The 26,279-nt window shown below is 44.8% G+C and overlaps 1 protein-coding gene and 1 long non-coding RNA gene across 6 annotated transcripts; one reads left to right on the forward strand and one right to left on the reverse strand.

Moving 5' to 3' along the window:
- Positions 1–509: 509 nt before the first annotated feature.
- LOC103663715 lies at positions 510–15,255 on the reverse strand. Of its 2 annotated transcripts, none has more exons than XR_005832505.1 (6): positions 15,124–15,255; positions 12,302–12,478; positions 5,483–5,501; positions 4,704–4,783; positions 3,158–3,444; positions 510–569 (listed from the first exon to the last, which is right to left on the reverse strand). It is a non-coding gene; the product is annotated as an uncharacterized LOC103663715 (long non-coding RNA). The 2 variants fall into 2 exon arrangements; XR_568853.2 differs by having other exon boundaries at positions 12,302–12,417; positions 15,124–15,212.
- On the forward strand, positions 6,522–26,202 carry GNPDA1 (glucosamine-6-phosphate deaminase 1). Of its 4 annotated transcripts, none has more exons than XM_040622298.1 (9): positions 6,522–6,705; positions 7,577–7,706; positions 10,658–10,759; positions 12,189–12,371; positions 13,369–13,553; positions 15,219–15,393; positions 16,100–16,192; positions 18,141–18,226; positions 25,741–26,202. In XM_040622298.1, the coding sequence occupies exons 2-9, from the start codon at positions 7,583–7,585 to the stop codon at positions 25,825–25,827; spliced, it is 1,035 nt and encodes a 344-aa protein (XP_040478232.1). In that variant the 5' UTR covers positions 6,522–6,705; positions 7,577–7,582; the 3' UTR covers positions 25,828–26,202. The 4 variants fall into 4 exon arrangements, with proteins under 4 accessions (XP_040478232.1, XP_040478233.1, XP_008689680.2 ...); XM_040622299.1 differs by lacking the exon at positions 25,741–26,202 and adding an exon at positions 18,502–25,734; XM_008691457.2 differs by lacking the exon at positions 6,522–6,705 and adding an exon at positions 6,738–7,266.
- The last annotated feature ends 77 nt before the right edge of the window (positions 26,203–26,279 follow it).

A 26,279-nucleotide genomic window follows, 5' to 3' on the forward strand; every position in this document is an offset into this window, starting at 1 on the left:
AACCAATAGCAAGCATAAATTTTGTGAACTTTCTGAGCAGTAGTCATTTATTAAACAAGGAAAATTCCTTTTGTAGCTTTCCGCGGTGTGTGATTGTTCATTTAATATTTTTTTAAAATGGTGGTAAGAAAGATATAAGAGATGTAGGATTTCCTTAACTAGTGTTAGGAACGCATAAGAGATGTAGGATTTCCTTAACTAGTGTTAAGGAAAGTGATAAACAGATTTTTTTTATTAAGAAAAATTCAGGTGAAAATGATAAAATAATTGCAGCAGAAATGTTATGGCCTTCCACATTGTATATCATGATCACTCTTTCAGCTCAAATAACCATCCGAAGGTACTACTACTGAAACTGTTTTCCAGTTCCAAAATTGCAAGCAAAAACAATCAAATAAACAAAACAAAACAGGGGCACCTGGGTGGCTCAGTCGTTGGGCGTCTGCCTTGGGCTCAGGGCGTGATCCTGGCGTTCTGGGATCGAGCCCCACATCGGGCTCCTCCATTGGGGGCCTGCTTCTTCCTCTCCCACTCCCCCTGCTGTGTTGCCTCTCTCGCTGGCTGTCTCTCTGTCAAATAAATAAATAAAATCTTTAAAAAAAAACAAAACAAAAACAAAATTGCAAGCAAATTTCAAGTGGTAGAATGAATTCTACTGCTATAATAAAAATGTGAAAGCTCCATTTAGCATTACAGAGGTAATCAAATATGTAAACATCTCACTTTATGGCATAGCCACAATGCAAGTAATCTCAACGCAGAAACAGCTTTTCCCTTGTGCAGTATTTTTCTTGTAAAAAAGGAGTGTTGATAAGGCCATTGTGAGTAGAATCTCTTCCAGATAATACCTCAGAAATAGCAGTGAATTTATGCAGAGACACTCACTGAGTTCACAGTTAATCACACACACACACACAACAAAGGGGCACAGGAAACCTTTGGACGTGATGGATACGTGTATTACCTTGCCTGTGGTGATGGTTCACAGGTGTGTGCGTATGTCCAAATCCATCAAATTACATACAATAACTATATGCAGTTGTATTGTGTATATATAAAAAAGTTATTAAAAATGTTTTTACTACTTTTGTTGGAGATAATACAAACACAACTTTTGGTGAATGTTTGCATAAGGGTATAAACAATGCTTACTCAAAGCTGAAGCATGGCGTAAATAATTCTATGGCTGGTTATCCTGCTCCTGTTCTGCGTAATGCTACTCAGCAGAAGCGGATGTCTTTGTTATTGAGATTGAAGTAACTGTCCCGAAACTGCTCTCCTACTTCAGCACTGACATTGTTCTAAGTGAGCAATTTAGGATTTTTGTGATCTCACTGGCATTCAATAATCATCATTTCTCTCACATTCAGAAACTATTGGTTCTCTTTAGTCAACACAGTCGAGAAAATCCTTCATTCATGTGAAGCCCTGACATGGTACTTGAATTCTAAAGAAAAGGGTTTTCTTCTCTAAGAAATACTCTCTAAGAAGTCAGTTGTTGGTCCAAAATTCCTGTTAGCTTTTTAAACACTGCACTGAATGAAGTTTACTTATTTTTTGTTCATAGATTTTCACTATCAATTTTGCAGCAGGATTATGCAAATTGAAAGAACAACTGCTACTGAAGTGCTCCGTTGCTAAGGAACTTGTTGAATGTGGTAAGGAAGAACTGATTTAACGTTTATCCCTTTTACTATCAAAGCTATTCTTTTCTTTAAAAATATCTTATTTATTTATTTGAGAGAGAGAGAGCAGGGGGAGGAGTGGAGGGAGAGGGACAAGCCAACTCCACGCTGAGCACAAAGCCCAATGTGGGGCTCGATCTCACGACCCTGAGAAATCAAAAGTCAGAAGCTCAACCGACTGAGCCACCCAGGCACCCCTCAGAGCTCTTCTTAAAAGGGATATTATGTGTGAGCTGGAAAATAAATTTCAGCCCAAAGTGGATAATTATTTCAGCACCTGCTATGACTATCTTTTGAAATGTATTTCACCCATTGAAAAATTCAATTATTTTACTTAGAGGTTACTAAACACTCTTTCAGCATGGGAACAAGTAGAATCAACATGTGTAGTACTGAAGAAAAAAGGAATAGAAATTGATGACAATGCTCCTTTTTGTTACTGGACACTTTACAAAGTTATTGATCAAGACATGCAATGTAATCCTAAAGAGTGGAAAAGCAGCTTATGCTACGGAAGATGATGGTATTATGTACTTCAATCACATCTGAAGAGCAATTCTTAGCGTTGTGAACTCTTTGCAAGTACATGTTCCATATGCTGGCTCGTAATGCTAATGCTGAGCACGGTTTCTCACTGGCCAAGAGCAGAGTAAGTCAGATGTGATCACTGCAGAAATCATGTTAAAATGTAAATGCAACATAGACTGTAACTTCAGGGAATTTTATAGGCAAATTCTGCAAAACAAGGAACTATTAAGGAGAGCCAAATCACCAGGGAAATATAATGAAATAAATAGGTACCTAAGTTAGATACATAATTTATTTCAGATAAACAAAAATCTGTTTTTAGAATAAGTATGTCTTGGGGCATCCGGGTGGCTCAGTGGGTTAAGCATCCAACTCTTGATTTTGGTTCAGGTCATGATCTCAGTGGTTGTGGAATGCAGCCCCGAGTCAGGCTCCGCACTTAGCAGGGAGTCTGCTTAAGATTTTCTCTCTCTCTCTTCTCCTCTCTGCACCCCACACTCTCTCTCTCTCAAATAAATAAGCATATCTTAAAAAAAAAAAAGAATAAATGTGTTTTATGCAATATTTTTTATCTCAAAGTATATACGTGTAGGCAATTAGGAATAATTCAAATTTAACTGGGTGTTCTGTTTTTATTTTTTACACTAGCGAACACCTCAGCCCCAGCCTCTGTGCCTCTATGCTTTTGATCACCCCAGCCTATAATGCCATCCTCCTCTTCTTCAATGACCAAATCCTAATCCTCTTTCAAGACCCATTTCAAAAAATCCCTTAGCGATGGCTAACTCTGTGCCAGGCATTATTCTAAGAATCTTACATCTATTAAATCACGTATTCCTCCCTGAGGTAATCATTCTTCGTTATAATAGTAAATACTATAAAGAAGATATTTTTCCAATTTTAGGGATGAAGCAGTTAGGGCATGGAGGAATTAAGTGACTTACCAGAAGTTACCCAATCAGTAAGTAGCAGAGCTGGGATTCAAATACAGATGGTGTGGCTCTGGAGTCCATTCCATGGTGTGGCACCCACATCTGTCCGATGTGCTTCCTCTGGGAGCCCAGCCACCATGTTGTGAGAAAGCCCAGGCCACGAGGAGAAGCCCTTAGGCAAGTGTCCAGCCGCCAGTCAGCTCCACCACCAGACAGGTGAGTAAACAAGCCTCGTGATTCCAGCTCCAGGCTTCCATTTAAGGCTCATTCATCATTCCCACTGTACCCTGCCTGAATATCTGGCATATAGAAATCATGAGAGATCATAAAAAATAAATGTTTTTAAAGGATTGTTTTATTTTTTTTAAGATTTTATTTATTTGAGACAGAGAGAGGGAGATTAAGAGAAGAATGGGAGGAGAGGCAGAGGGAGAAGCAGACTCCCTGCGGAGCAGAGAGCCCAACACAGGACCCTGGAATCTGAGCCAAAGGCAGACACTTCACGGACTGAGCCACCCAGATGCCCTAAAGGATTTTTTAGAGCGGTTTTAGGTTCACAGCAAAATTGAGAGGAAGGTACAGAGAACGCCTATATGCCTTCTGTGCCCACAGATGCACAGCCTCACGCATTATCACCATCTCCCACCAGAGGGGGGCACATGTGTTGTTCTAAATATAACAAATATTTGTTATTTGTATGATGAACCTACACGGACATGTCGCATCAGCCAAAACCCACCATTTTCATCAGGGTTCATTCTCGTACGTTCCCTGGGTGAAGACACGGGTAGAGCGACATGTATCCACCACGACACCATCACACAGAACAGTTTCACTGCCCTAAAAATTCTCTGTGCTCCACTTACTCATCCCTTCCTCCTCCCTAACTGCTGGCAACTACTGATCTTTCTACTGTCTCTCTAGTTTTGCCTTTTCCAGAATGTTATATCATTGGAATATTACAGCAGACATAGCCTATTCAGATCAGCTTCTCTCGGTGACACACCTTTCAGTTTTCTTCCATGTCTTTTCGTGGCTTCACAGCACATTTCTCTGTAGCTCTTATTGGACTCACTGTTTTTACCCACTGAGGTTTGAGATCACCTATTATGCAGCAATAGATAACTAAGTATCTTTCCAGAATTTCTTCTAACTAGCCTCAGGGTAGAAAAAAAATTATTTGTGTTTTCACTCATTTGTTCACCCAACTATTGAACTTCACGGGGTATACTTGGTTTCAGACATGGCTAAATCTAAGTGGCTCAAGTAATGTCATCAGGGTTCTGTATCTCTTTTCTCTTGGTTCTACTTTTCTCCCCAGCAGCTCTAAGCTTTCCTGGATTTTACAGCTCACCACAATGTATCTCCCCTAAATACCAGCATAACCCCCTCGGAAGACCTGAGTCATCCGCTGTAACGATGAGTCATGTTTTCAACTTCAGTCACAGTAAACTCTACTAACAGTGGCTTAACATTTAAACCATACGGATATTTATTATTTACTTAAAAGAAGTCCAGAAGCAGGAGTCCCAGTACCATTCAAATATTAAGGACTTACGTTCTTTCTTTCACTCTATCCTTATGCTTGTTGCCTCGGGGTCACGACATGGCTTTCCCAGCTCCAGGCATCACATCTGCCTTGAGTCAGGAAGAAAAGGGAAGGAACAGAGACAGTTTGTTTTGTAAGCATGTCACTTTTGTCAGGAAGTACAGCGTCTTCCCAGAGCCATCTTTTTACTTCACTGGCCAGAACTAGGTTACCTGGCCATATCCTGGCTGAGAAGCTGGGAGAGTAGCTAAGTTTCCAGAGGCTACAGTGGGAAGCAGCAAAGGAGAAGGGAGGCTGTGAGTGGCTGTTGGGTTAGTATCTTCCATGTTTGCCTAGCCCTGAATCAATCATGGCCAGGGCCATGGAGCTCTCTAATTGATTAGGCCAGAGGGTAGGACCAGCTTCACAAAACCCACATGAACCTCAGGGTCTGAGCAGGATTTTCTGGGGCTTGGGGCAACGTGTTTACTCAAAGCAAGGGCAACAGAAGAGTGCAAAACCATCCATTCACAGGAGAGCTGCGGAGTGTTCCACTGTAAGGATGAATCCACAGTTCTTTGAATTAGCCCATTTTAGTTCTAAAACAGGAGGGTGGAAGGATGGGTATGGGTAAGTTCAAACCCAGACATGCAGTGGGAGGGACATGAGGGGGCAGGAGGTTAGGTAGAGAGTAGGCTGTCAGGAGGCTGGGACGACCTAAGGGGTAATCCTGGCTGGCCATGAATGCCAAGCTATGCTACTGTTTCATCCAATACTCACAACAGATACCTGAGGTCAGGATTACTTACCCCACTCAGTTCCTATGTTCTAGAAGAGAAAATTCAGAGATGGAGAAGTTGAGTCATTTGCTTGAGTCACACTCATTCAAGAACCCGGGATTGACTAGACCAGATCTTCCCGATTTGTCCCCTAAACTCTCTGATTCCAGAGCTGCCGGGGAACTGGTTCCCTACAGAAAAGGCAACGAGGGTAGCGATGGGGGCGACAGGCCCAATTAAAGTCACATGATATCACTCTTCCTAGAACGATCTGAATGCAGCTGCTGCAGACTGGGCCCTGTTATCTGATGTGTTTGGAGATGGGGGTTGTGAAACAGCTACAGTGCCACGCTGAGATGAGGTTTGACTGCATGGGTTGTTTTTTGTTTTTTTTTTAAACGACTAAATCAACAATGAGGCCAAAGAACAATTCCTTAGAACCGTGGAGGTATTAGCTCCAACGTCTCATGTCATCAGGGCCTCTCCAGAGCAACACCACCTCAATCAAGGTGGACTGGAGCTACAGCTGGGCCCCAGGGGAGGGGTGAGCCCAATCATGGGACCTGCGGATATGGCCACCGAGCTCCCTATGGACGTCATGTGTGGTGTGTTCCCATTTCTGTAAAATATAAGTATATTCAAGGAAAAACAATTTGGAAATGTAGCCTAAACTCGTAGCAATGTTATCTTGGGGTGGGGAGCTGGGGAGACCAGGGATCTCCCTCTTCCTCTAGTATAGACTGCTGTGAAGATTAAGATTAAGAAAAAAAAAAAAAAGGAAGAAAAATCCAATTACATGTAAAGCAAAAAAGTTGTAGTATCTAGGTAAAATAATGACATCTAAAAAAGTTAAACTGAAGGCAGAGCCAGGCCCAACCCCGGAGACTCTAAGGACACCATTTTGCTCTTCCTCCTCCTTTCCTCCCCCCGGCACTAAAAACCTGGCCCCAGGGCCCCCACCCCCGCCCCGGGCCTGGGCACTGCATTCCTAGGAGCCACCTGGGGCCCCCAAGTCTCCGGGCTGCACAAAACCAGTGTCCAACCCTCGCCTCCCACAGCTGCTCCCAGGCCTGCGCGCTCCTGGAGACGAAATGAGAGAGGATAGCTGGCCCCAGACAGGGCAAAGTCCGGCAGCCAGGACCCCGCAGGCAGCCCCTCCGCCGGCGAGCGGCTCCGCGTGACCCGGGGACACGTGACCCGCGCTGGGCGGGGCCGCCAGCACAGTTGCTGCAGCCGCCACGGGAGGTGTTCGAGTAAGTAGGGAGCGGGGCTGGCGGGGACCCTCCTCGCGGGTGGGTGCGGGTGGGGGTCCAGGCGCTGCCTCAGTCTCCGATCCCCAGGATCCCGGAGCCCAGTGAGCTGCTGGGACCCCTTCCCGGTGCAGGGCGGGAGAGGCGATGGGATCGCCATCGGGGTCGGGAAAACACTCCTGTATCCTTCGGATGGCCCAGATGGCCACCCCGGCCTCCCACTCTGATCGCCGTGCGGGGCGATTACATTGACCCCGTGTGGTTTGGGGGAAACTGAGGGTCCACAAAGCAAGGCCGGCCGGCGGGAGCACCCATCTCCAGGGCTGTAGGAGAACACACCTCTCCAGGCAAACCCCATGGCTCTCACCTGCTATAGTGGCCCAGTATGATCCCATGACCCCTCTATTGAGGAAGAGGCCGTGGGTACAGAATATCCAGCGCGCGTGGGGATAGAGAAGTGGTTAAAGGGGGCTGGGTCGAGCTACAAGATAATAGCCAACATATTGAATATTGTGTGGTTTACATGCATCCTCATTTGATATTCACCATCGTGAAGTTTGGCGGGTAGGTACTATTGTCCCCATTTTCACGTAAGAAAAAACAGGCGGGGAGAACTTGTGTCCTTTGACCAAGGTCCTTTGGTTGGTAAATGGAGGAACTGAAGATTAGAACTCAGGTCTGTCTCACAGCAGCGCCTCCTGGTGGGTGGTGGAGGCACTTGGCCCAGCCTATAAATTCCTCTGTGAACGGAAAGTTGGGGGTCTTTCTCTTGCTCAGACACCCTGGGGACAGGTTGTTGCTGGGTGAGAAGAAGGGAGAATCCCTTTCTCCCTGTCCTTTGCCATTGATTCCTTTTGTCACCTGCCCCCTACAGGACAAGATGAAGCTCATCATCCTGGACCATTATTCTCAGGCCAGCGAGTGGGCAGCCAAGTACATCAGGAATCGCATCATCCAGTTTAACCCGGGGCCAGACAAGTACTTCACCCTGGGACTTCCCACTGGTGCGTTGGGGGATGGAGGGGGTGCCGTGGATTGGGGGGGAGTGAGTGAGCATTTGGGTTTTTCAGGGGCCAGGTACGTGGGCTTACTGAGCCAAGGGACTTACAAGGAGGGCTCTGGGGTGCTGGTGCTATGAGGGAACAGCCCTGCTTCCTGGAAACGCAAAACAAGAGGATCCCGCTTCCTGTATGGTTTGGTTTAGATGCTGCCCGCTCCTGAAGAGTTCTGGAGTAGACAGTTTCTTGGTTAGGCAGGAAGAACTTGATTTTTAGGCTCCACTCGAAGTCAGCCCTGTCCTCAACAGGCTGTCTCCGGGTCTAGGAGTCCTTAACAGAACTAATGCCTTCAGGCACACATTTCGTGTAATGATTGTCATGACTTCTGTGCCTCTCCAGTGCTACTCACTGAGCACCGTCCTTGGGAGAACTGGGAAGAGTCCACTCAAAGCATTTTCTGTAACGTTTAATTAGACACAGGACCGACGTGAAGAACATTCTCAGTTTCTTATGGAAAAATCAGCTTGTTGCCTTTGGGGGAGGATATTTATTTTGACTCCAGCTCCTCAAGGCCTATATCCTGATTCTTTCTCTCTGAGTTTGGTTGGATTTGCCCCAGTGTCCCATCCACTAGAGCAGGGGCCTTCTGACTTTTTCTGTAGATGGTCACGCCGTTAATATGTTATGCTTCCCCAGCCAGAGAGCCTCTGTTGCAACTACTTAATGTCCTTGTAGCTTAAAAGCAGCCGCAGACAGCACATAAATGAATGCACCTGGCCATCTACCAGTGAAACTTGATGGATGCCGACGTCTGAATTCAGATAATTCTCACATGTCACCAAGTCATACTCTTTCGATATTTATCAACATAAAAAGTATAAAAACCATTCTGAACTAATGAGCTATATAAAAACAGGCAGCAGGCCAGATTTGGCCTGTGGGATGAAGTTTGCGGGCCTCTGTGCTAGAGGTTTGTGGGAGCAGTATCTGCACGTATCTTCGAAACCACTAACGTCCCAGGCCCTGGAGGGGCTGCACTGACATCCTGTTTTCTAATTGTGGAGCTTCTCTAGGTCAGAGTCTCTGCTTCTGCTGAGATCCCTCCTGAATTCCCCATCACCTGCACAATCAGATCCCAGCTCCTCAGCGTGGCGTTCAGGGCCCTCCAAGGCCTGGCCCCTTCCTGACTATCATATTTGAACCAGCACAGCATTTCCATTTGAGTTCCTTGGAACATGCCTTCTGTTAGGTGAAACACCAGTCGGGGGTTCTGGGTGGAAACCAAAGAAACCAACTCTGGCTACTTACGCAGGAAAGGAATGTATTGGCTAGATAATGGGGAGCTCACAGAATTGATGGGAAAACTCGAAGTCTGGAAAGTGGACATGACGTGACGAACCTCAGGGGAAGGCCAGGGAAGCTGTGTGGCTCAGGCACGGCTGAGGCCATGGCACAGGGACAGACCGGTGATGGGGGCAGGGAGAGAACTTTGATTCAGCAGGTATTTAGTGAATGCCCAGCGTATGCTGAGCTCTTCTAGGTGCTGGAGACACGACGACAAACAAAAAAGACATAATGTCCCGCCTTCCTAAAGCTTAAATGGTAGTAGGAGAGAGAGATAATAAGCAAGTTACATGACAAAATACAGAGTATGTTAGATGGTGATGAGTGAAGGGGAAAAATGAAGCAGGGAAGGAGGGATAGGGAGTGTCTAGGCAGGGGTGGGTGTCTGCAGTGTCAGAGACGGTGGCAAGGAAGGTCCCTCTGAGAAGGCGACATCTGAGAAGAGGCCAGAAGAGGTGAGAGTCGTGCAGGTACCTGGAAGAGCTCTGCTGGCTGAGGTGGCATTGCCTGGAGCGGGAGGAGTACGGGTGAGGGTGGGAAGCCAGGGCCAAGTTATGGAGAGGCTTTGTTAAGAAGGGTTATTATTCAGTGAAATGAGAAGCCATTAGCAGGTTGTGAAAAGAGCGATCTGATTTGGGTGGGGCTTTTTTCTATCTTCTTTTAAAAATTTTCAAATATTCACAAAAGCTGAAAGATAAGTAAGTACCATTTTGCTAGGCTCGCCCATTGTTAATATTTGCCACTTTTACCCTTCATCTCTTCTGGCTCATGTTCTCTGTCTACACACAAACACACACACACATTTTTTTATGAGGCAGTTGAAAGTAAGTCCCAAACTGGGACTCTTGATGCTTGACCTCTAAATCTTCCGGCATCTGTCTCAGAATACGGACGTTCTCTTACTAACTACGATACTTTATCATACCTATTAAAAATCATTCCATAATATCATTTGATATACAGACGAGAAACATTTTTTTCCTCATTGTCCACATTTATCTTTTATAATTTTCCCCCCAATAATCCAGGATCCAGACTTCATGCATATTTAGTTCTTTCATCTACAGAGGGTCCTCCTGCCTTTTTCATGTGTTTTATGACCTTGACTTTTTAATGAGACTCAACACGCAGTAGTTTGCTCCTCTTCGGGGAGGTCTTCCCTGAGCCCACAGACTTAGCCTGGTCACAGCTGACACTACTGCTTCATGTCCCAGTCCTGGACAGTGAGCTTGGTCCGAGTGGCTGCTGTGTCTCCCTTCTGTGTTCCCATCATGTGGCCCACTGGCTCCCACATACTAGTTGCTCACGGAGTATGTAAGTCAGTGTGAGGTCTACTCAGGTTACTCATTCCAGTCAGCAGTGTGCTGAGCACTGGGATTCAGCAGTGAACAAGAGAGACAGCCCTGACCTCTGGGAGCTTACAGTCGAGTGGGGAGGGAGGCATTCGGAAGCACTGGCGGGATGGCAGTTAGGACTGGGGCTCTGGGGGATGACTTCGGATCTGACTTGCTCTCTCAGATCTGACACGTTCTCCCTCTTGAGCAGCCCTCATTCCTGGGTGTTCTTAGGAACTGGGAGCTGAAGGGTGTTCATGGCTGTGGCCTCTCTCACAGGGAGCACCCCAGTTGGCTGCTACAAGAAGCTCATTGAGTACTATAAGAATGGCGACCTGTCCTTCAGATATGTAAAGACCTTCAACATGGATGAGTATGTGGGTGAGTCTGTCTCTTTCCAGGCCTTCCCTGATTCCAGGAGAGTCTTACTCCCCTTTCAGGCGTAGTCGGGGAGAAGAATAGGGATGTCTCCGGGGACCAGTGATGTTTGGTCATAAGCGCCATTAGCAATAGCAGTCTCTTCCAGGCCTTGGTGTACTCAGCTATAAAATGGTGCTCTGAAAGCCGAGCTCAGGGTGTAAGCATTAAGTGAGCTAACAGACAGAGAAGCCTCTTGTACAGAGCAAGCGTTTTAAATATTAGAATATCTCCTTCTCCTCTGCCTCTTCCCCAACTCCATGCTGTTTCTTTCTGTGACCAATAACTGCAGATGGGATTATCCCTCAGTGTCTGTGTCTGGTCTCTCTCTCCAGCGTTCATCCTCCAGCTCCCCTTTCTGCCAGGCACACTGGGAGAGGAGCAGAGACTGGTGTTCCTCCAGTGCTGAAAAGCTATCCACCTTGGTCTTCTGTCACACCCGCCTACCCCCGTCCCCCCGCCGCCATCATTTTATAAGGCTTCACTTTAAACGTTCTTGTTTTCAATTGTAAAATACACATAAAATTTAGCATCCAGCCATTTTTATATGTAGAGTTCAGCAGCGTTAAGTATATTCACAGTGTTGTGTAACCAATCTCCAGAACTCTTCATCTTACAAAACTGAAACTCTACCCATTCAACACCAGCTACCCATCTCCCGCTCTCCCAACCCCTAGCAACCACCATTTTACTGTTTCTGTGAATTTCACTACTCTAGATACTTCATTTAAGTGGAATCATAGAGTATTTGTCTTTTTGTGACTGGCTTATTTCACTCAACAAAATGTCCTCAAGGTTTGTCCATGTGGTAGTATGTGTCAGAATTCCATTTTTAAGGCTGACATTAAACATCCTTCATGTTTAATTAAACATCCGCTTGAAACTTTTTCTTCTTGGCTAAAAATCATTTTGGGGAAGCCCTGAGATAACTGTCTCTGACCAGCTGGTGTTCAAGTTGGGGTTCAGGCTGAGGGGGGTAGAATGGGGGTTGAGCGGTGGGGTGGGACGCACAGGGCAAGGGGTGTGCTTGCTTCCTTTCCCAGGTGGGCCAAGCCCTACCTGCAGGTTGTAGGCCTCCTCCAGAAGCCCAGAGTGGCCCTGGCCTCCTGCCTACAGTTACTCCCTTATGAGAAGGAGAGGAGAATGAGGGGATTTCTCAGGCTCCCAGCATGCAGTTACTGTGGCCCAGTCCTGCTGTCACAGCTGGTGGTGGTGATGGACACAGGGATACCATCTCAGCCGGTCGTGGCTGATCGCGGACTGGTGCCCAAGGCCCCCTAATAGGTGTTCCCCTGAAAGTGTCTGTGGAGGTCTGAGGGCATCCTGGCATCCACCGTGGGAGGAGGGCTCTGGCTCAGGCTGGGCATGACTGAGTGTAGCCATGGTCCCACAGGCCTTCCTCGAGACCACCCAGAGAGTTACCACTCCTTCATGTGGAACAACTTCTTCAAGCACATTGACATCCTCCCAGAAAACACCCACATTCTGGATGGGAATGCACCTGACCTGCAGGCTGAGTGTGACGCCTTTGAAGAGAAGATCAAAGCTGCAGGGGGGATTGAGCTGTTTGTCGGAGGTGAGCTTGACACTCTGCGGCACGTGTCCAGGGCAGGCCCAGGGTGCTGAGAACACATGGAAGGGGGACAGGACCCATGCCTGTTTCCCAACAGCTTCCTCACGGCACTAGTAATAATAGGAATCATTTATTACCCTGAGGAGGTGGGGAAGACCTAGATAGGAGCCCTCACTCCTTCCCTTGGCTGTGCTGCCCAGTGACCGTGTGATCTTGGATCTCCTTTTTCTGCACTTCCGTGCCTTGTTGGTAAAGTTAGATGTTTGGATTTGGACTTAAGATTCTGTTCCCTAGTATTGAGGTTTTATATGGATTAGTCCATGGGACTTACCTAAACAGTTAAAAGACCCAATGGTTCGAGAAGATTCCGCACTCAGCCCCTGCACACTACAGATAGCCATTTGAACTCCCAGCCAGAGTAGTGGAAAGAAAGCAGGAACCCTGGGTGTCCCCTTCTCAGTTTGTGCTCTGTTCCTACCCTGAGCTGCCCCCTTACATTTCCATCTTTTGCCACCTCTGGAGTCACCACGGGGGTGGTTAAGTTGGACTGCCTTTTACTGCTCTAGACGTAACTCTTCTTTACTTTGAGGTAGGAGGAAGAGGCTAAGAGCACTCATGTTCTAAGATTTTATGAACTTTGTAACCCCTGTCCAGTCCCTGTTTTTTATTTGCTGTGACTATGCCAGCAGCAGGACCCCTGACTACTGACAGGAGAGAGGTTACCCTTCGATGCTCTAGGGAAGCAGAAGCTATTTGGAGTACTACTTACTTGGCTTTCTGAGTGTGGTAGCAAGGTGACCAGGTTGTGTGTGTGCCTCAAACAGAAATGCGCAGGAGGTGGAGAGAGGGGAGGATCTTATGCTTAAAGTCTACGTGCCTGGGGTGAATGAGAAAAGAGCTATGATTTCAAGGGTTTTACATACCCCAGGTGGGGAAGAATAGATGACCCAGTGATAATCTCGATCCCTGGGACTGATGAGGCTGCCCTGGCTGTTTGTAGGCATCGGCCCTGATGGACACATTGCCTTCAATGAGCCAGGCTCCAGTCTGGTGTCCAGGACCCGTGTGAAGACTCTGGCCATGGACACCATCCTGGCCAACGCTAGGTTCTTCGATGGTGATCTCACCAAGGTGCCCACCATGGCGCTGACGGTGGGTGTGGGCACTCTCATGGATGCTAGAGAGGTAAGGTCATATGGGGTCCCCAGGCCTTCCTTGGGGGTTTGGACTTGTTTTTTTGTCGTTAACTATACAGGTACCACCTGACTACACTGTTACCAAAAATGAAGGCATTATCAGTAAGGCTAAAATCCCAGCTCATCCTTTCACTGGTCCTCCTTGCTCTTTGGAGGCAGCCGCTATTCTGTTCTCAGCGGAACGCTTTCCGCACTGGCTGTACACGAGGCTGCAGGCTCCCAGGCCTCTGCTTACACACCCCTTTGGAGCTTCTCAAGGCAGGAGCCCAGCACTACTCACATCCGAATAGGAATTTGCATTTGCCCAGGTATGGGGAGGGACTGCTGGTTCCCTGCCGTTGGTGGAAGGCACTGTTTGAAGGGAGTTCCCCCTCCCATCCCAGGATATTTGTGGTTATGGCCTTGTGCTCAGGGACTCATAAATATGGAGTGTGATTTAAACGTAAAGTTTAGTGTGTTTTTCCCTAGAACGCTGGATATCATTTTAATTTTTTGTGGTTCCAGTTTCTTTACTGCCTTTCATTAGAATTTTAAAAGCATTTTCTCTTCCTTTCAGGGGTATATACAGTGGGAAGCAATTATTGACATTGTAGCTTCAAGTTTCTTTGCCCAGCTCTGTGAACAAACATCTCTATCAGTGAAAAAAAGCTCCTTATTTCAAGAGAACTTTTGTGAAATGAGTAAGGTTATCAGCTTTCTCTTGGGTGACCTTGACTCACTATTTCTGGAGGTCACCCTGCTGTTTTTGGCCTTACAGCTTGTTAACAATAGGGTTTGAGGGCTGTCCCTGTCATGTGAGGGTATTATGATCTGAGAAAGGACCTGGGTCTGGAAATCAGGAGTTCTGGGATCCTGAACAAAGAGTTGCATTCTCTCTATGCCTCTGGTGTCTCATCTTTTAAGAGAGAAACAGTAAATGCTGTTCACAACTCCATGGTACAATCGAATTACAATAAAAGGAAATCTAGAGAGCAGAGTTCTTTTACAATCACTTTCCAGCACTTATGTTCTTGATATTTTAACTGTTGAGGGAGTCTGTGCCTTTGTTTTATTTGAACATAAAACATCACCCCAAATCCTATTAGTCAGTCTAATACTTGGCATTGAAAGTGACCTGATTAAGGGGCAACCTTTGTGGGATCGAACCTCAAGGGCCACACACATAACCATTACCATCACTTCCATGGCCCCTTGCAGATGGTGCAGAGTGGAACCCCTCTTCTTCAGACTGCACTTGTGAAAACTCACCCAGCCTAGGACCCCTTGGGACCCACCATCCCAACTGTTGGGATAAGAGGCACAGGCCTTTGGCATGTGTTCATAGCCACCATCAGAGGTACCAGGAGGCACCATCACGGGGTGGTCTAGAGCATGGACTCTGGGGCAGAAATGACCTGGGCAAGCTACTCAGTCCCCTGGAGCGCATTTCCTCATTACAGAACAGAGGGATGGTGATGCTCCCAGCCTCAGGTTATCTGTGTGGTGAGGCAGGGAGCTGGGAGCACAGTGCGCTGCAGTCTAACAATTTAAAATAGTCTATTAAAAACAACAGTGCTTACAGCCAGTTGTGGTGACTGGACCGGAACTCAGGTTTCTGGACTCCGGGTTCCACTGCTCTTTCTCTTCCATCACAGGCGTGTTTTCTGACCCTCAGGTAATGATCCTCATCACAGGTGCGCACAAGGCGTTTGCTCTGTACAAGGCCATCGAGGAGGGAGTGAGCCACATGTGGACCGTATCTGCCTTCCAGCAGCATCCCCGCACAGTGTTTGTGTGTGACGAGGACGCCACCCTGGAGCTGAAAGTGAAAACCGTCAAGTATTTCAAAGGTATGGGAGGGGAAGGGTGCGTCTGGGAAGAGGCGGCCGAGTTTGGGGTCTGCCAGGTGTGAGGAGTGGATCTCGTTTTCTTGCTCTGGCCATTTTCATAGACAACTCTGATTTTAATAAAAAGCAAACCTTACTGTCCCAGAATACACAGTCATTGCTCTTCCATCCATGACTGCAAGGGTCTATTTCTGGAGGCCTGTTTGTTCTAAGGAGGCAAAAAAACAATGAAATGAAAAATAGTCTGAGGGCTATGTGGTGATCTCTTGGCAGGGATATTGAAACTCAAGGGTTTGTTTTTATCTTTTCAGGTTTCATACAGGCCTTTCCCCTCTAGGTAGGACACTGAACTCTCATGAGGATCTTTTTCTCTTGTACTTTAAAAAGGACACACTGCCTTAAGCAAACTTAGGGGAAAACCCTCATTTACTAAACAGGCAAATTAGGAATTTATTCTTTGGTGAAAAGATTAACTTTTCAATAGCCAACACCTCTAAAGAGTGAATTTACAAAAGGGCCATGGATTCTAGCATTCATTGGGAATAACAAATTATTTTCCTACTCTTAGTATTTTTATCATTTGGAGCCACAGAGAAAAGATGATTTTCAGTACTAGAACAAAATGTGAGAGCTCCAGAATGTTATTGTTCATAATCGTGGAACTCTGCCTCTTCCTGCATTAACTACTTTTGTTTTTCATTTTTCACAGGTTTAATGCTTGTTCATAACAAATTGGTGGACCCCTTGTACAGTATCAAAGAGAAAGAAACAGAGAAAAACCCATCTTCCGAGAAACCATACGGTGATTAGCCTGTGCTCATTCTAGCGTCGAGTACCTCTTTAGGACAGGCAGAGCAATTCTGGAAATTGCCTTTAGGAGGACAGAATTGTATTTCTTTAATCAGTATGGTTACTCTGGATAAATGGGTATACTTATTGTTCTTGGCTATGCAGCATGGAGCCTAGTCATGAGAGTTTAGCTACAGGGAGAAGGACGTGTTTTGCAACTTAATCAGAGGAAAAGTCTCTGAAAAACGTACTCCGTAATTTTGATGTCTGCCCTACACAGATTAAGGGTTTTTAGCTTTTGTTCTGCCTCTGGCACTCTTCATATACAACACACTCCCGTCAGGAATTTCTATCATTGTGTACACCGATTCTCAATTGGGGGTAGTGGGAGCCTGTGTGTATTGGCCAAAACCTCTTTGGAGAGGCTTTGAAAGCCCCTCTTGAATAGGCCTGCCTCTCATTTGAGAATCACTGTTCCAGATTAAGGAACAATCTCTCAGCCTTCTGTTCAGTTTTAAGTGCCATAGAAAGAAAATGATTCCTTACTTTCTTTCCCTAGTTGTTTTTTTCCTGTTCTCACAGTTGGCCTTTCCATGAACTCGGAGGACTCCTTGGGGGAGGAGGAGCTAGGTGGCTAGGGCTAAAGAGAAGGCTTTTGCTGATAAACTCAGAGCCTCAAGGGGCCTAACCACGTCAAACTCCCCTCCCTCCAGGACCCTCTGGCACCTGGAGGAAGGCGGAAACCCTCTTCCCACCAGAGCCCCATGTTTTTGTTCCAAGGTCTCACTGGGGTGACAGGATCCTGCCTCAATGTCAGTGTGTTCAGCTAAGGAGATGGGGGCCAAGGCAACAGCTCAGTTAGACCTAAGTTTAGTCACAACACGAGTGACATGTTATCCTGCTTCCCTGAGAGGTGAGTGCCAAGATGACATACCAAATGCTTCTGAAGTTGCCTAATAATAGCCTTTCCCCACTGAAAATACCCTGCCCTTCCAATCCGCTCAGGTTCCGGTGGCCCGGTCTGATGTTCCCAGAGCATCAGGAAGTACAGCCCTTTTGCCCCTTTTATCCTTCACCCCTTGTTTACAAAGTGAGTTTATTGCTCTGCCTTTTGACTCTTTTAAGCCTTCGTGGAGTGGATGCTGCCTTCCCCTCCCTATTTCTGTGCCTGTTTGAAGCTGCTGCTTCCTCTCTTTCTGGGAAAGATCTTTCAGAGACTGGCTCAGGCCTCTCTTCAAGTGCTGTGTTTGGTACCAGTGTTTGGTCTTGAGCTTTTATACGTGATTGTGCTGTCATTCTGTCTTAGGCTAATGAATCAGTGGACCTGTTTACAATGTGATATTTTCTATTAAATCCAGTATTTTCAAATAAAATGTGTCTTGGTGGACGTGCACCCCCAGAGGTCAAAGGGTGGTCTGGGTTGACATTTATGTATCTTGGGAACAGCTGGTGAGCAGAGGTTCACACTCCCTCCTCACAACAGCTCTGAAGGAAGGCGCAGTCACGGCAACTGCTGACCTCTTCAGTCACCAGGGGGGAAATAAAATCGTTCGTAATAATGAAGCACCTATGTAAAATGGTGGGCATGAACAGATGAGCAATAAATTGTGATGTTCTGGCCATACCTGGGATCCAAACAAGGATATGGCTTCTAAAAAGACTTGTGGTCAGGAGGGATATAAAAACTGCAGAGTATGGAAAATAGGTTTAGGTGGGGGGGTTTTTTTATTAGAAAAATAAATATAATGGAACATCCTGGGTCAGTATAACCAACTGAGGTACAAGTAGAAGTTGGCAGAAGGGTTTAATTTTTTATCAGTTGTATTGAGATACAATTTACATGCCCGTAAAAGACCTATTTTAAATATAAATTCAGTGTTTTTTTATTTAGTCTATGGAGCTGTGCAATTTCCTACCACATCCATTTCTATCCTCCCAAGAGCTCCCTCTTCCTACCCTAGCCCAGGTGACCACAGATCTGCTTCGTCTCTACAATTTGCCTTTTCTGGATATTTCGTCTCTGTGGAATCCTACGGCATGGCATCTGGTGGGTCTGGCTTCTTTCCCTAAGCATAATGTTTCTGATGCATAATGTCAATCCATTTAACACGTATCAGTATCCCCTTTTATTGCTAAACAGTATTCTGTGGTACGGATACACATTTTGTTTATCTGGTAAAGAAGGGATTATATTACATCTAGAACATATAGTATGTTCTAGTAAAAATTTTATCAGAATGAAATGAAAAAAAATTTAGTCAGGAGGACTACACTGGAGATGCCTGTGTTAGCTCTGGACCTTAAAAAAGATCTCTTTCCCAGGCCCGTGGTTCCCTGGTGCCCAAGAGCAGTGTCATCTGGCTACAACCAGTTCTCATGCCGAGCAAGTGGGATGTACACTCCTGAGCCAGGCGGGGCTTCTGGTACTACTCAGGACTCCATGGAAAAGAGCTAATTACATTTTGAGGCAGAGATCACAGCGGGCCTGGAATACCTTGTTGCCAAAAAATAAGGGTGTTTTAAAAAAGGCTTGGGGGCAGTAATGAGGGGACAAAGCAGCCAGTTTAATGGGGCTCCCACTGTTGTTGCCAGGTTGCAACAATGTGATCAGTAAGGAAATATTAAATACAGCTAAGTGAAACAAGTTCAATCTGTAAAACCCCAAATCCAATACTCAAAGAGGAAAAACGTACTATTAAGTATAAATGGTATATTTCAGGAAGAGAGGAGTGAATGTGTTTCATGTTCTATGGCGTTTCGTAAAAAGCAGCAGCATGTTGACATAAATGGGTGACACCTCTTCTATTTAATCTGCTTAGAAAGTAGAGCTAGATACAAGGGCCTGGCCCACTATTTCCCCCGGATATATCAAAGGCTTACTCCCTTACTTCCTTCAGGTCTCTGCTTCAATGTCATTTATCAGAGACCTTCCCTGACCCTTCAATATCAAGTAGCAATCCAGAGTCCCTACCCCCTTGTCCTGCTCTTTTACTACCTGATGGGTATTTTGTTCCCCATGAAATGTAAGCTTCATGCAGGTGGACTTTAAATACTGCTCTAGCCCATCCCTCTAATGCCTTGAACTCTAGAAGGCACCTGTTAAATTTGTTCAACTATATGCCTGATAGTTCCTCCCAAGAGTAACGACCACACACAGTAACTAGGGGAAAAAATAGCATATTATATGATAATAGATTAGGCAACTGGCCTACTAAGGAGATCTAACTGCAAATTTGATGCCTCATTCCTGGGAACCCAAATCCTTACTGTAATGAGAAGCTAGTGAAGCAGGGATACGTTTCTAATAAATTATATTGTAACAAAATACTGAGTTATGTAATAAGGATAAATAGAACATGGTAATTTGGGCTTTAAGGGAGGCTTGACACCAGCTGGCAAACACACTCCCCAGTTTGTTCAATCTCTTCTAAGACTAATTCATGAGGTCTCAAGCCTCTACCCACTCTTGCCCCAGCTTTTCTCTCAGCTACGACCTTGAAAATGGAAGCAATCAGAAAAGAATTTCCACAAGCCTTACCATCACACACACCCACCTGCAGCCCTGCTCTCATACTTTGCCTTCTTCCTATGATTTGCTCCTTGTCCGGTCCCTCAACTTGTGCGCTAGACCCCACCTTCTTTTGCATCCTTGAGGGCATTGTTCCACCAAGACCCTCATTCACCTGCAGCATCAAAATGTCCTGCTTTCCCAGATCACTCCTATCAGCATATAAGACAAGCTTTAAAAACAAAACTTTTCTTTTCTTTTTTACAGAGAGAGAGAGAGAGCATGCAGGAGCCTGGGGGTTGGGGGCAGAGAAGGAGAGAAAGAATCTTACGCAGGCTCCAGGCGCAGCACAGAGGCCAACATAGGGCTCGATCTCATGACCCTGAGATCATGACCTGAGCCAAAATCAAGTAGGATGCTTAACAGAGCCACCCAGGCACCCCTAAAAACAAAACTCTTTACCCCATTTGCCCCCTCCTATAATAGCCTCATTCCCTGATCCCCTTTATTGCAAAGCCTCTGAAGTTACCTCTCCTGGGGCTCTCCTCTCTCTCCCTCGACTCTCTTCTGGTATTTCCATTATGCATATGTTATACCTTTGTAACTGTTTCACGGTTCTTGGATATTCCATACCTTTTAAAAAATTATTTCCTTTTTCTCTTCAAATTTGTTTGGAACATTTCTCTTGACTTATTTTCAAGCTCGCTGAGTCTTTCCTTAGGTGTTTCGAGACTACTGATGAGCCCCTCAAAGGCATTTGTTTCTCTTGTTTTTGTTTTCAGCATTCCCTTTTGATTCTTAGAGTTTCCATCTTTTGTATACATTACTCATCTGTTCTTGAATGTTGTCCACTTTTTCCATCAGAGACCTCAGCATACTAACCATTGTGACCTTAAATTTCCAGTCTGGTAACTCTGAACTCTCTGCCATATCTGAGTCTGGTTCTGATGCTTGCTTTGTTTCATTGGACTTTTTTTCCTGCTTCTTAGCATCCTCGTATACTTTTTATCGAGGCTGGACATGATATATATCGGGTAACAGGAACTGAGGTCAATGGGCCTTGAGTGGGAGGTTTCATGTTTACACAGCTAGCAGCTACGCTGTGTTCAATGTCTGCTGTGTCAGAGGTTTCGATTTCCTTCAGTGTTGTTCTTCTCTTCCCCTTCTGTTTGGGTTTCCCTAGAAACTCCTTCTTGAAATAGAGTCTGTGTCTTGCTGCTTTCTCAAAAGCTGTAATCCACTGTTGTAATACTGGAGCCCTACTGATGGTATGGTATTAATTATTCTGTATCTTATGATTATATCTGTTTTGTCTTTTTTAGTGAGCTGGAGTCCCCGGGCCAAGACCTTCAGAAGCGTATTAGCCTTTTTTTCCTTAGTGAGACAGGAAGGCTAGAGGGGGCTTAAGCCATCCAACTGCCCTTCTCCAAGGTCAGAGTAGAGTAGACTTGGGCAAACCAGTTTTCCCTAGTGCGGCCTTCTGCCATGGAAACAGAAAGCTCTGGGTATGTTTTGAAATGGCTACTTTCCCCCTACACCTTGCAGGAGGGGATTTTTTCTGCCATCTTCACATTGAGGACCTGGGGAAACTTCTGGAGGTAAAACCCACCAAAGTGTGGGGGACCCCTTAGAGTCACGCCCAGGAGTTTTAAACTCTCAAGCAAGTTCACACTCAGCCACCAGTAATTTGCTTCAATCCTGATAATCGGCTCCAGCACCTTCTCCTTTAGGTGAACTGATCTGAATTCTCTACATTTTCTTTTTTCTTTAGTTTTTGTGGTGGTTTGCCCTGTGATCTCCATTCTTTGATCAATCAAAGAAAAGTTGATTTTCAGTTTGTTTAGCATTTTTTATTGTGAGGATACCCCATTCTTTCCCAAACACACTCCAGATTTTCACCTCTCTTGTCACTTTGACACTTGTCAAAGTCACCAATGACCACACTGATCACAAGTCAATGCTTAGAGCTCCTATTACTTGACCTATTTGCACTATGTGACAGCTGACCACTCCTTCCTTCACACTTGACACAGCTTCCAGGGCATCACACTTGGATTTTCTTGCCTTACTGGCCACTTGTCATCTCCTCTGTTGGGTCCTTCACATCACCCTGAACTCGTGGCATTTGCGGGGGCTCTAAGACTCAGTCGTTGGACCTCTTCTTCCCATACAACTCACTCTTGGTAATTTCATCCAGTCTCACGTCTTCACATACCATCTATACACTGACTCCCATATTTCCATCTTCAGGCTGAGACTCCCTTCAATTCCAGAGACTACAACACCGAACTGCCTACCCAACATCTCCACTGAGATCCTTGCCAGGCATCTCAAACTCATCTATCCACAAATAAATTCCTGATCTTCACCAGCAAATCTCTACCACCTACAGCTTTTCCCGTCTCAACTACAGAGACAAAAAGAGCTAGTAATCAACTCTGATGCCTCACTTTCTCGTATTATACATGCAATCTATCAGTGAACCCTTGAAGTTTTATCTTCAAGCTAAGTACAGAATCTGACTGATCAGGATTCCAAGTGCTGGCACAGCGCTCCAAGCCATGTGCACTTGTCACCTGAGGTACTGCAGTAGTCTTCTAACTGGTCTGTTGCTACCCTTGCTCATACTCTCCTAAAACCTAAGATCCTATCACCATTCCAGCTCAAAGCCCTCGAAAGGCTCCCATCTCAGAGTAGAAGCCAAAGTTCAAGCGGTCTGCTTCCGCCATCTCACCTCTCACTACTCTCTTTCTCAGTCCACTTCAGCTCTTACTGGCTCTCATGCTGTGCCCGGAGCCCTCCAACACGCTCTCACTCCAAGGGCCCTTGCCGGTGCTGCTCTGTCCGGGTTCTCTTCTCCCAGGTGCCCACATGGTACTGCCAAGCCTCTGTCCAAGTGCTATCTTGATGAAGCCTTCTAACTCTTGAAAATTCCAACATCACTCTGCCTCCCCTAATTCCCTATTGCCTCTCCCAATTTCTCTCCATAGCACTTCACTTGTGATAATCGTTTCATTTCCTTAGCATCTGTCTCCTTCCACCAGAATTTAAGTTTCATAAGAGGAGAGATTTATGTCTGTTTTATTCACTGCTACATTCTCAGCACCGAAAAAAGTCCTATCATGAGCTGTGCAATAAATATTTGTTAAGTGAATGAATACTAGGAAACACAACAGGCTGCGAGAAATGGAATGGGAATGAGAGTAAGACACACAACCATCTTTTAAATTCCTATGCAATGACGTGGCATTAATATTAGTTTAGTTTGTTTGCTGATTCAATGAAGGGGAAAAAAAGAGCCAAGCAAGGAAAAGAAGTAACTATGCTGACTTTGTATTTACAACTTTGGCATCAGAATCTCACTACATTTTCAATGTGCACTATCCTCTCCAAAGCGCCCTCTGGCTCAGAGAAGTATGTGAATACTTGGAGAGGTAAATCTTCAGGCGACCTGAGTAATTACCCAGACCAGACGGTGAATGCTAAAAGTTGATCATTATCACTAACATTGGTGAGAACATCCTCAAAGCCAGCTCTCTGACCACAAAGCCTCGGCCTGGTTTGCTGGCCAATTTTTTTTATTGAGCCGAAGTTCAGGGAGCAGACTGTTTGGCTATTCTTACCAGTATCAGAGGGTACCACATCTGTCATACTTAGGGGCGTCAGACAGAACTTAATTTGTTTCCTTCAGTGGATGGAGACAAGTGCGACTATTGGAGTGATACATTCTATGTAACAAATGAATGCCAACTATGGTTCAAGTACAGTTTTAAGTGGCCTTACATTTTTTGTTAATACTGCTGTTCCTGCCTTGCTGGTATCACTAGACGCCATTCCAGCTTCAGAGTGTATAGCAGACTATAATGGAACACAAGGAGGAAAATTAAAATCCCCCAAATAAACCTGTTTCTGTAACAAAATAAAATACTAGGGTCTTAGTTACTGCATTTTTATAACATGGGAACTGCTGCCACCTGCAGGTCATGCTTATGACAAAGTTAATATGGTGGGCTCTCCAAAATTTCCTTCCAAAGGCAGCCACATGAACGGTGCTGTGATTCTCCCATCTAATTAACTACTTTTTCCTTAACCTAAATAAATAAATAAAAAGTAAGTCTATTAAGGGATTTCTAAAGTAAACTAGAAACTTCTACTACTAAAAAATGACCTTGCTGGGGTGCCTGGTTGGCTCAGTCGGAANNNNGAGTGGCTCTTGATCTTGGGGTCATGAGTTTGAGCCCCACGTTGGGTGTAGAAATTAAATAAATAAAGTTAAGAAATGACCTCGCTGACATTGCTACAGGTCTAGGAAAGTGGCTGCCAAGTGTTTTCTCCATAATCTGTCTCCTCAATAGCAAGAGATGTGTCCACTCGATGCTCACTCACTGGATTCAGTATTTAGCTGAGATTGCAAGCTTATCCTCTCACACCCGTGCAGAGCCCTGTGGGTCCAGATGACCCACAAGTCTAATCAACTTATCCAGTTTAGGGGCACCTGGCTGGCTCAGGCAGTGGAGCATGCGACTCTTGATCTCAGGGTTGTGAGTCTGAGCCCCATGTTGGGTGTAGAGATAACTTAAAAATACAATCTTTTAAAAAAACAATAATAACAAACATATCCCGTTTGATGATTTCCTCATGAAGCTGAGTAGGAAAATGACCATAACAGGTATATGGACTAAAACTCCATACAAAGCCAGTGAAGTGTCCTGAGAAATAACTGATTTAAAGCCACAAAAAGACATTAAAAAAAAGAAATGATTTGGTAAGCCCACTGGGATTAGGTCATGAATCTCCAAGAAAAGCTTTTCAGGTCCTGACCAATCCAGGTACATCAAGATCTGATGGATGCTGAAGTCATACTAACAATGAAAATGGATGGTACAACCGTGCCATCAGTAGAACATGTGAAGACATGCTTAGTAAAGGCTAAGAAGACGTGATGACTCAGTGTAATATGTGGTATTCTGGTTGGAACCCGGGAATAGCTCAAGGTTTTTTTATTTTATACCCTAGTATTTTATTTTGTTACAGAAACAGGTTTATTTGGGGGAAATAAACTCAAGGTTTATTTGGGGGAAATAAACAGGAAAAAAACTAAGGAAATCTAAATCAAGTATGGACTTGTTACTAATAATGTATCAATATTTGTTTTTGTGACAAATGTACTATACTAAGACCCAGTAATAGGGCAAACATGGAATATATGGGAATGCTGTTCTACCTCTGCAATTTTTCTGTAAATCTGAAACTTCGAAAAACGTTTATTTAAAAAAATGAATGGGACAAGATGCAATTCAATTGACGGAAGTGGGCCCCTCAGTCAGTTCAATCACAAGCTTAAAAAGTCACAAAACTTCTATTTTGATTTTAAAAGTATTTAGTAGCTTATTTTCATCTATCTGTTCTAGACTCAAAACTTCTATTTATTTTTATTTTATTTTTTAAAAGATTTCAGTTATTTGTTTAACAGAGAGAGAGAGACAGCCAGCGAGAGAGGGAACACAGGCAGGGGGAGTGGGAGAGGAAGAAGCAGGCTCCCAGCGGAGGAGCCTGATGTGGGGCTCGATCCCAGGACTCTGGGATCACGCCCTGAGCTGAAGGCAGACGCTTAACGATTGAGCCACCCAGGTGCCCCTCAAAACTTCTATTTAAATCAAGAGACGCAGCCTCTTCCAACTCTAATTTTGAGCACGATGAACTGGCAGTCTATACAGGGACCCTTGGCTGTCTCGCTGTCACCAAAAGGATATGAGGTTCATGTCAATGTAGGACAAATCTTGGCCCACTTGTTTAAAAAAAAAAAAAAAAAAAACCTTCATGAAATTAAGTTAGGTATAAAACTCTTAGTTCTATCATTTAGTTTCTTGATATGCCAACCGTCCACAAACTCAGGTATTTCATAGGGCATCATTCAGGAGGTTATCCCAATTTTTCATTTTACTCAGCAACAAAAATACTCTACCTAAAACTATACCATCTTAAAATTACCTCATAACTCATGCCTCAAAATTAAGACTTGACAAGCCCTATTGTCTTTGTTAAAACTGCAGGGTGAAGATTTTGTACCGAAGGAAAAAAGGATGAAACACCCAGATGAACAAAAAAGTCTGAGACTAACCACTTGCTGTGTTTTTTAAAATCATAGAAAAACCTCCCATTTCTTTCACAAAACTTCATGATGAAGCTTTCCTACTTCCACTATATCATCAACATAATGTGCAAAAGTCTAAAATAAAAGAACCTCTAACAAATATCAACTAGTCCATGAACCGAGGAGCTTCTGAGTGGCTACTACTAAAAACATCTCCACTGAATTCCTATTCAATCACGGAGCCACTCTTCTTAGGTGTATACAGTATAGTTATTTTAATTTCCATTTCTTATATTCAACTTATTCCTTAACTTTAGTTCTTATATAAAATGTGCAAAATGAAAGCTCATGAACCATATGGTTCAAAAATATGGGCACTAAAACCTAAGTTCAGTCACGAGTCTGGTTAAGGGAGGAGGTGCTGTTTCATGACTTTTTTCTGCTCACTTTAAGAATATGTGTTACACGCCGTACAGTTTTTAAAAATGTGATCAGTTG

Source organism: Ursus maritimus, unplaced genomic scaffold (assembly GCF_017311325.1).
Source record: "Ursus maritimus isolate PB19 unplaced genomic scaffold, ASM1731132v1 scaffold_5, whole genome shotgun sequence".
NCBI classification, from domain to species: Eukaryota; Metazoa; Chordata; class Mammalia; order Carnivora; family Ursidae; genus Ursus; species Ursus maritimus.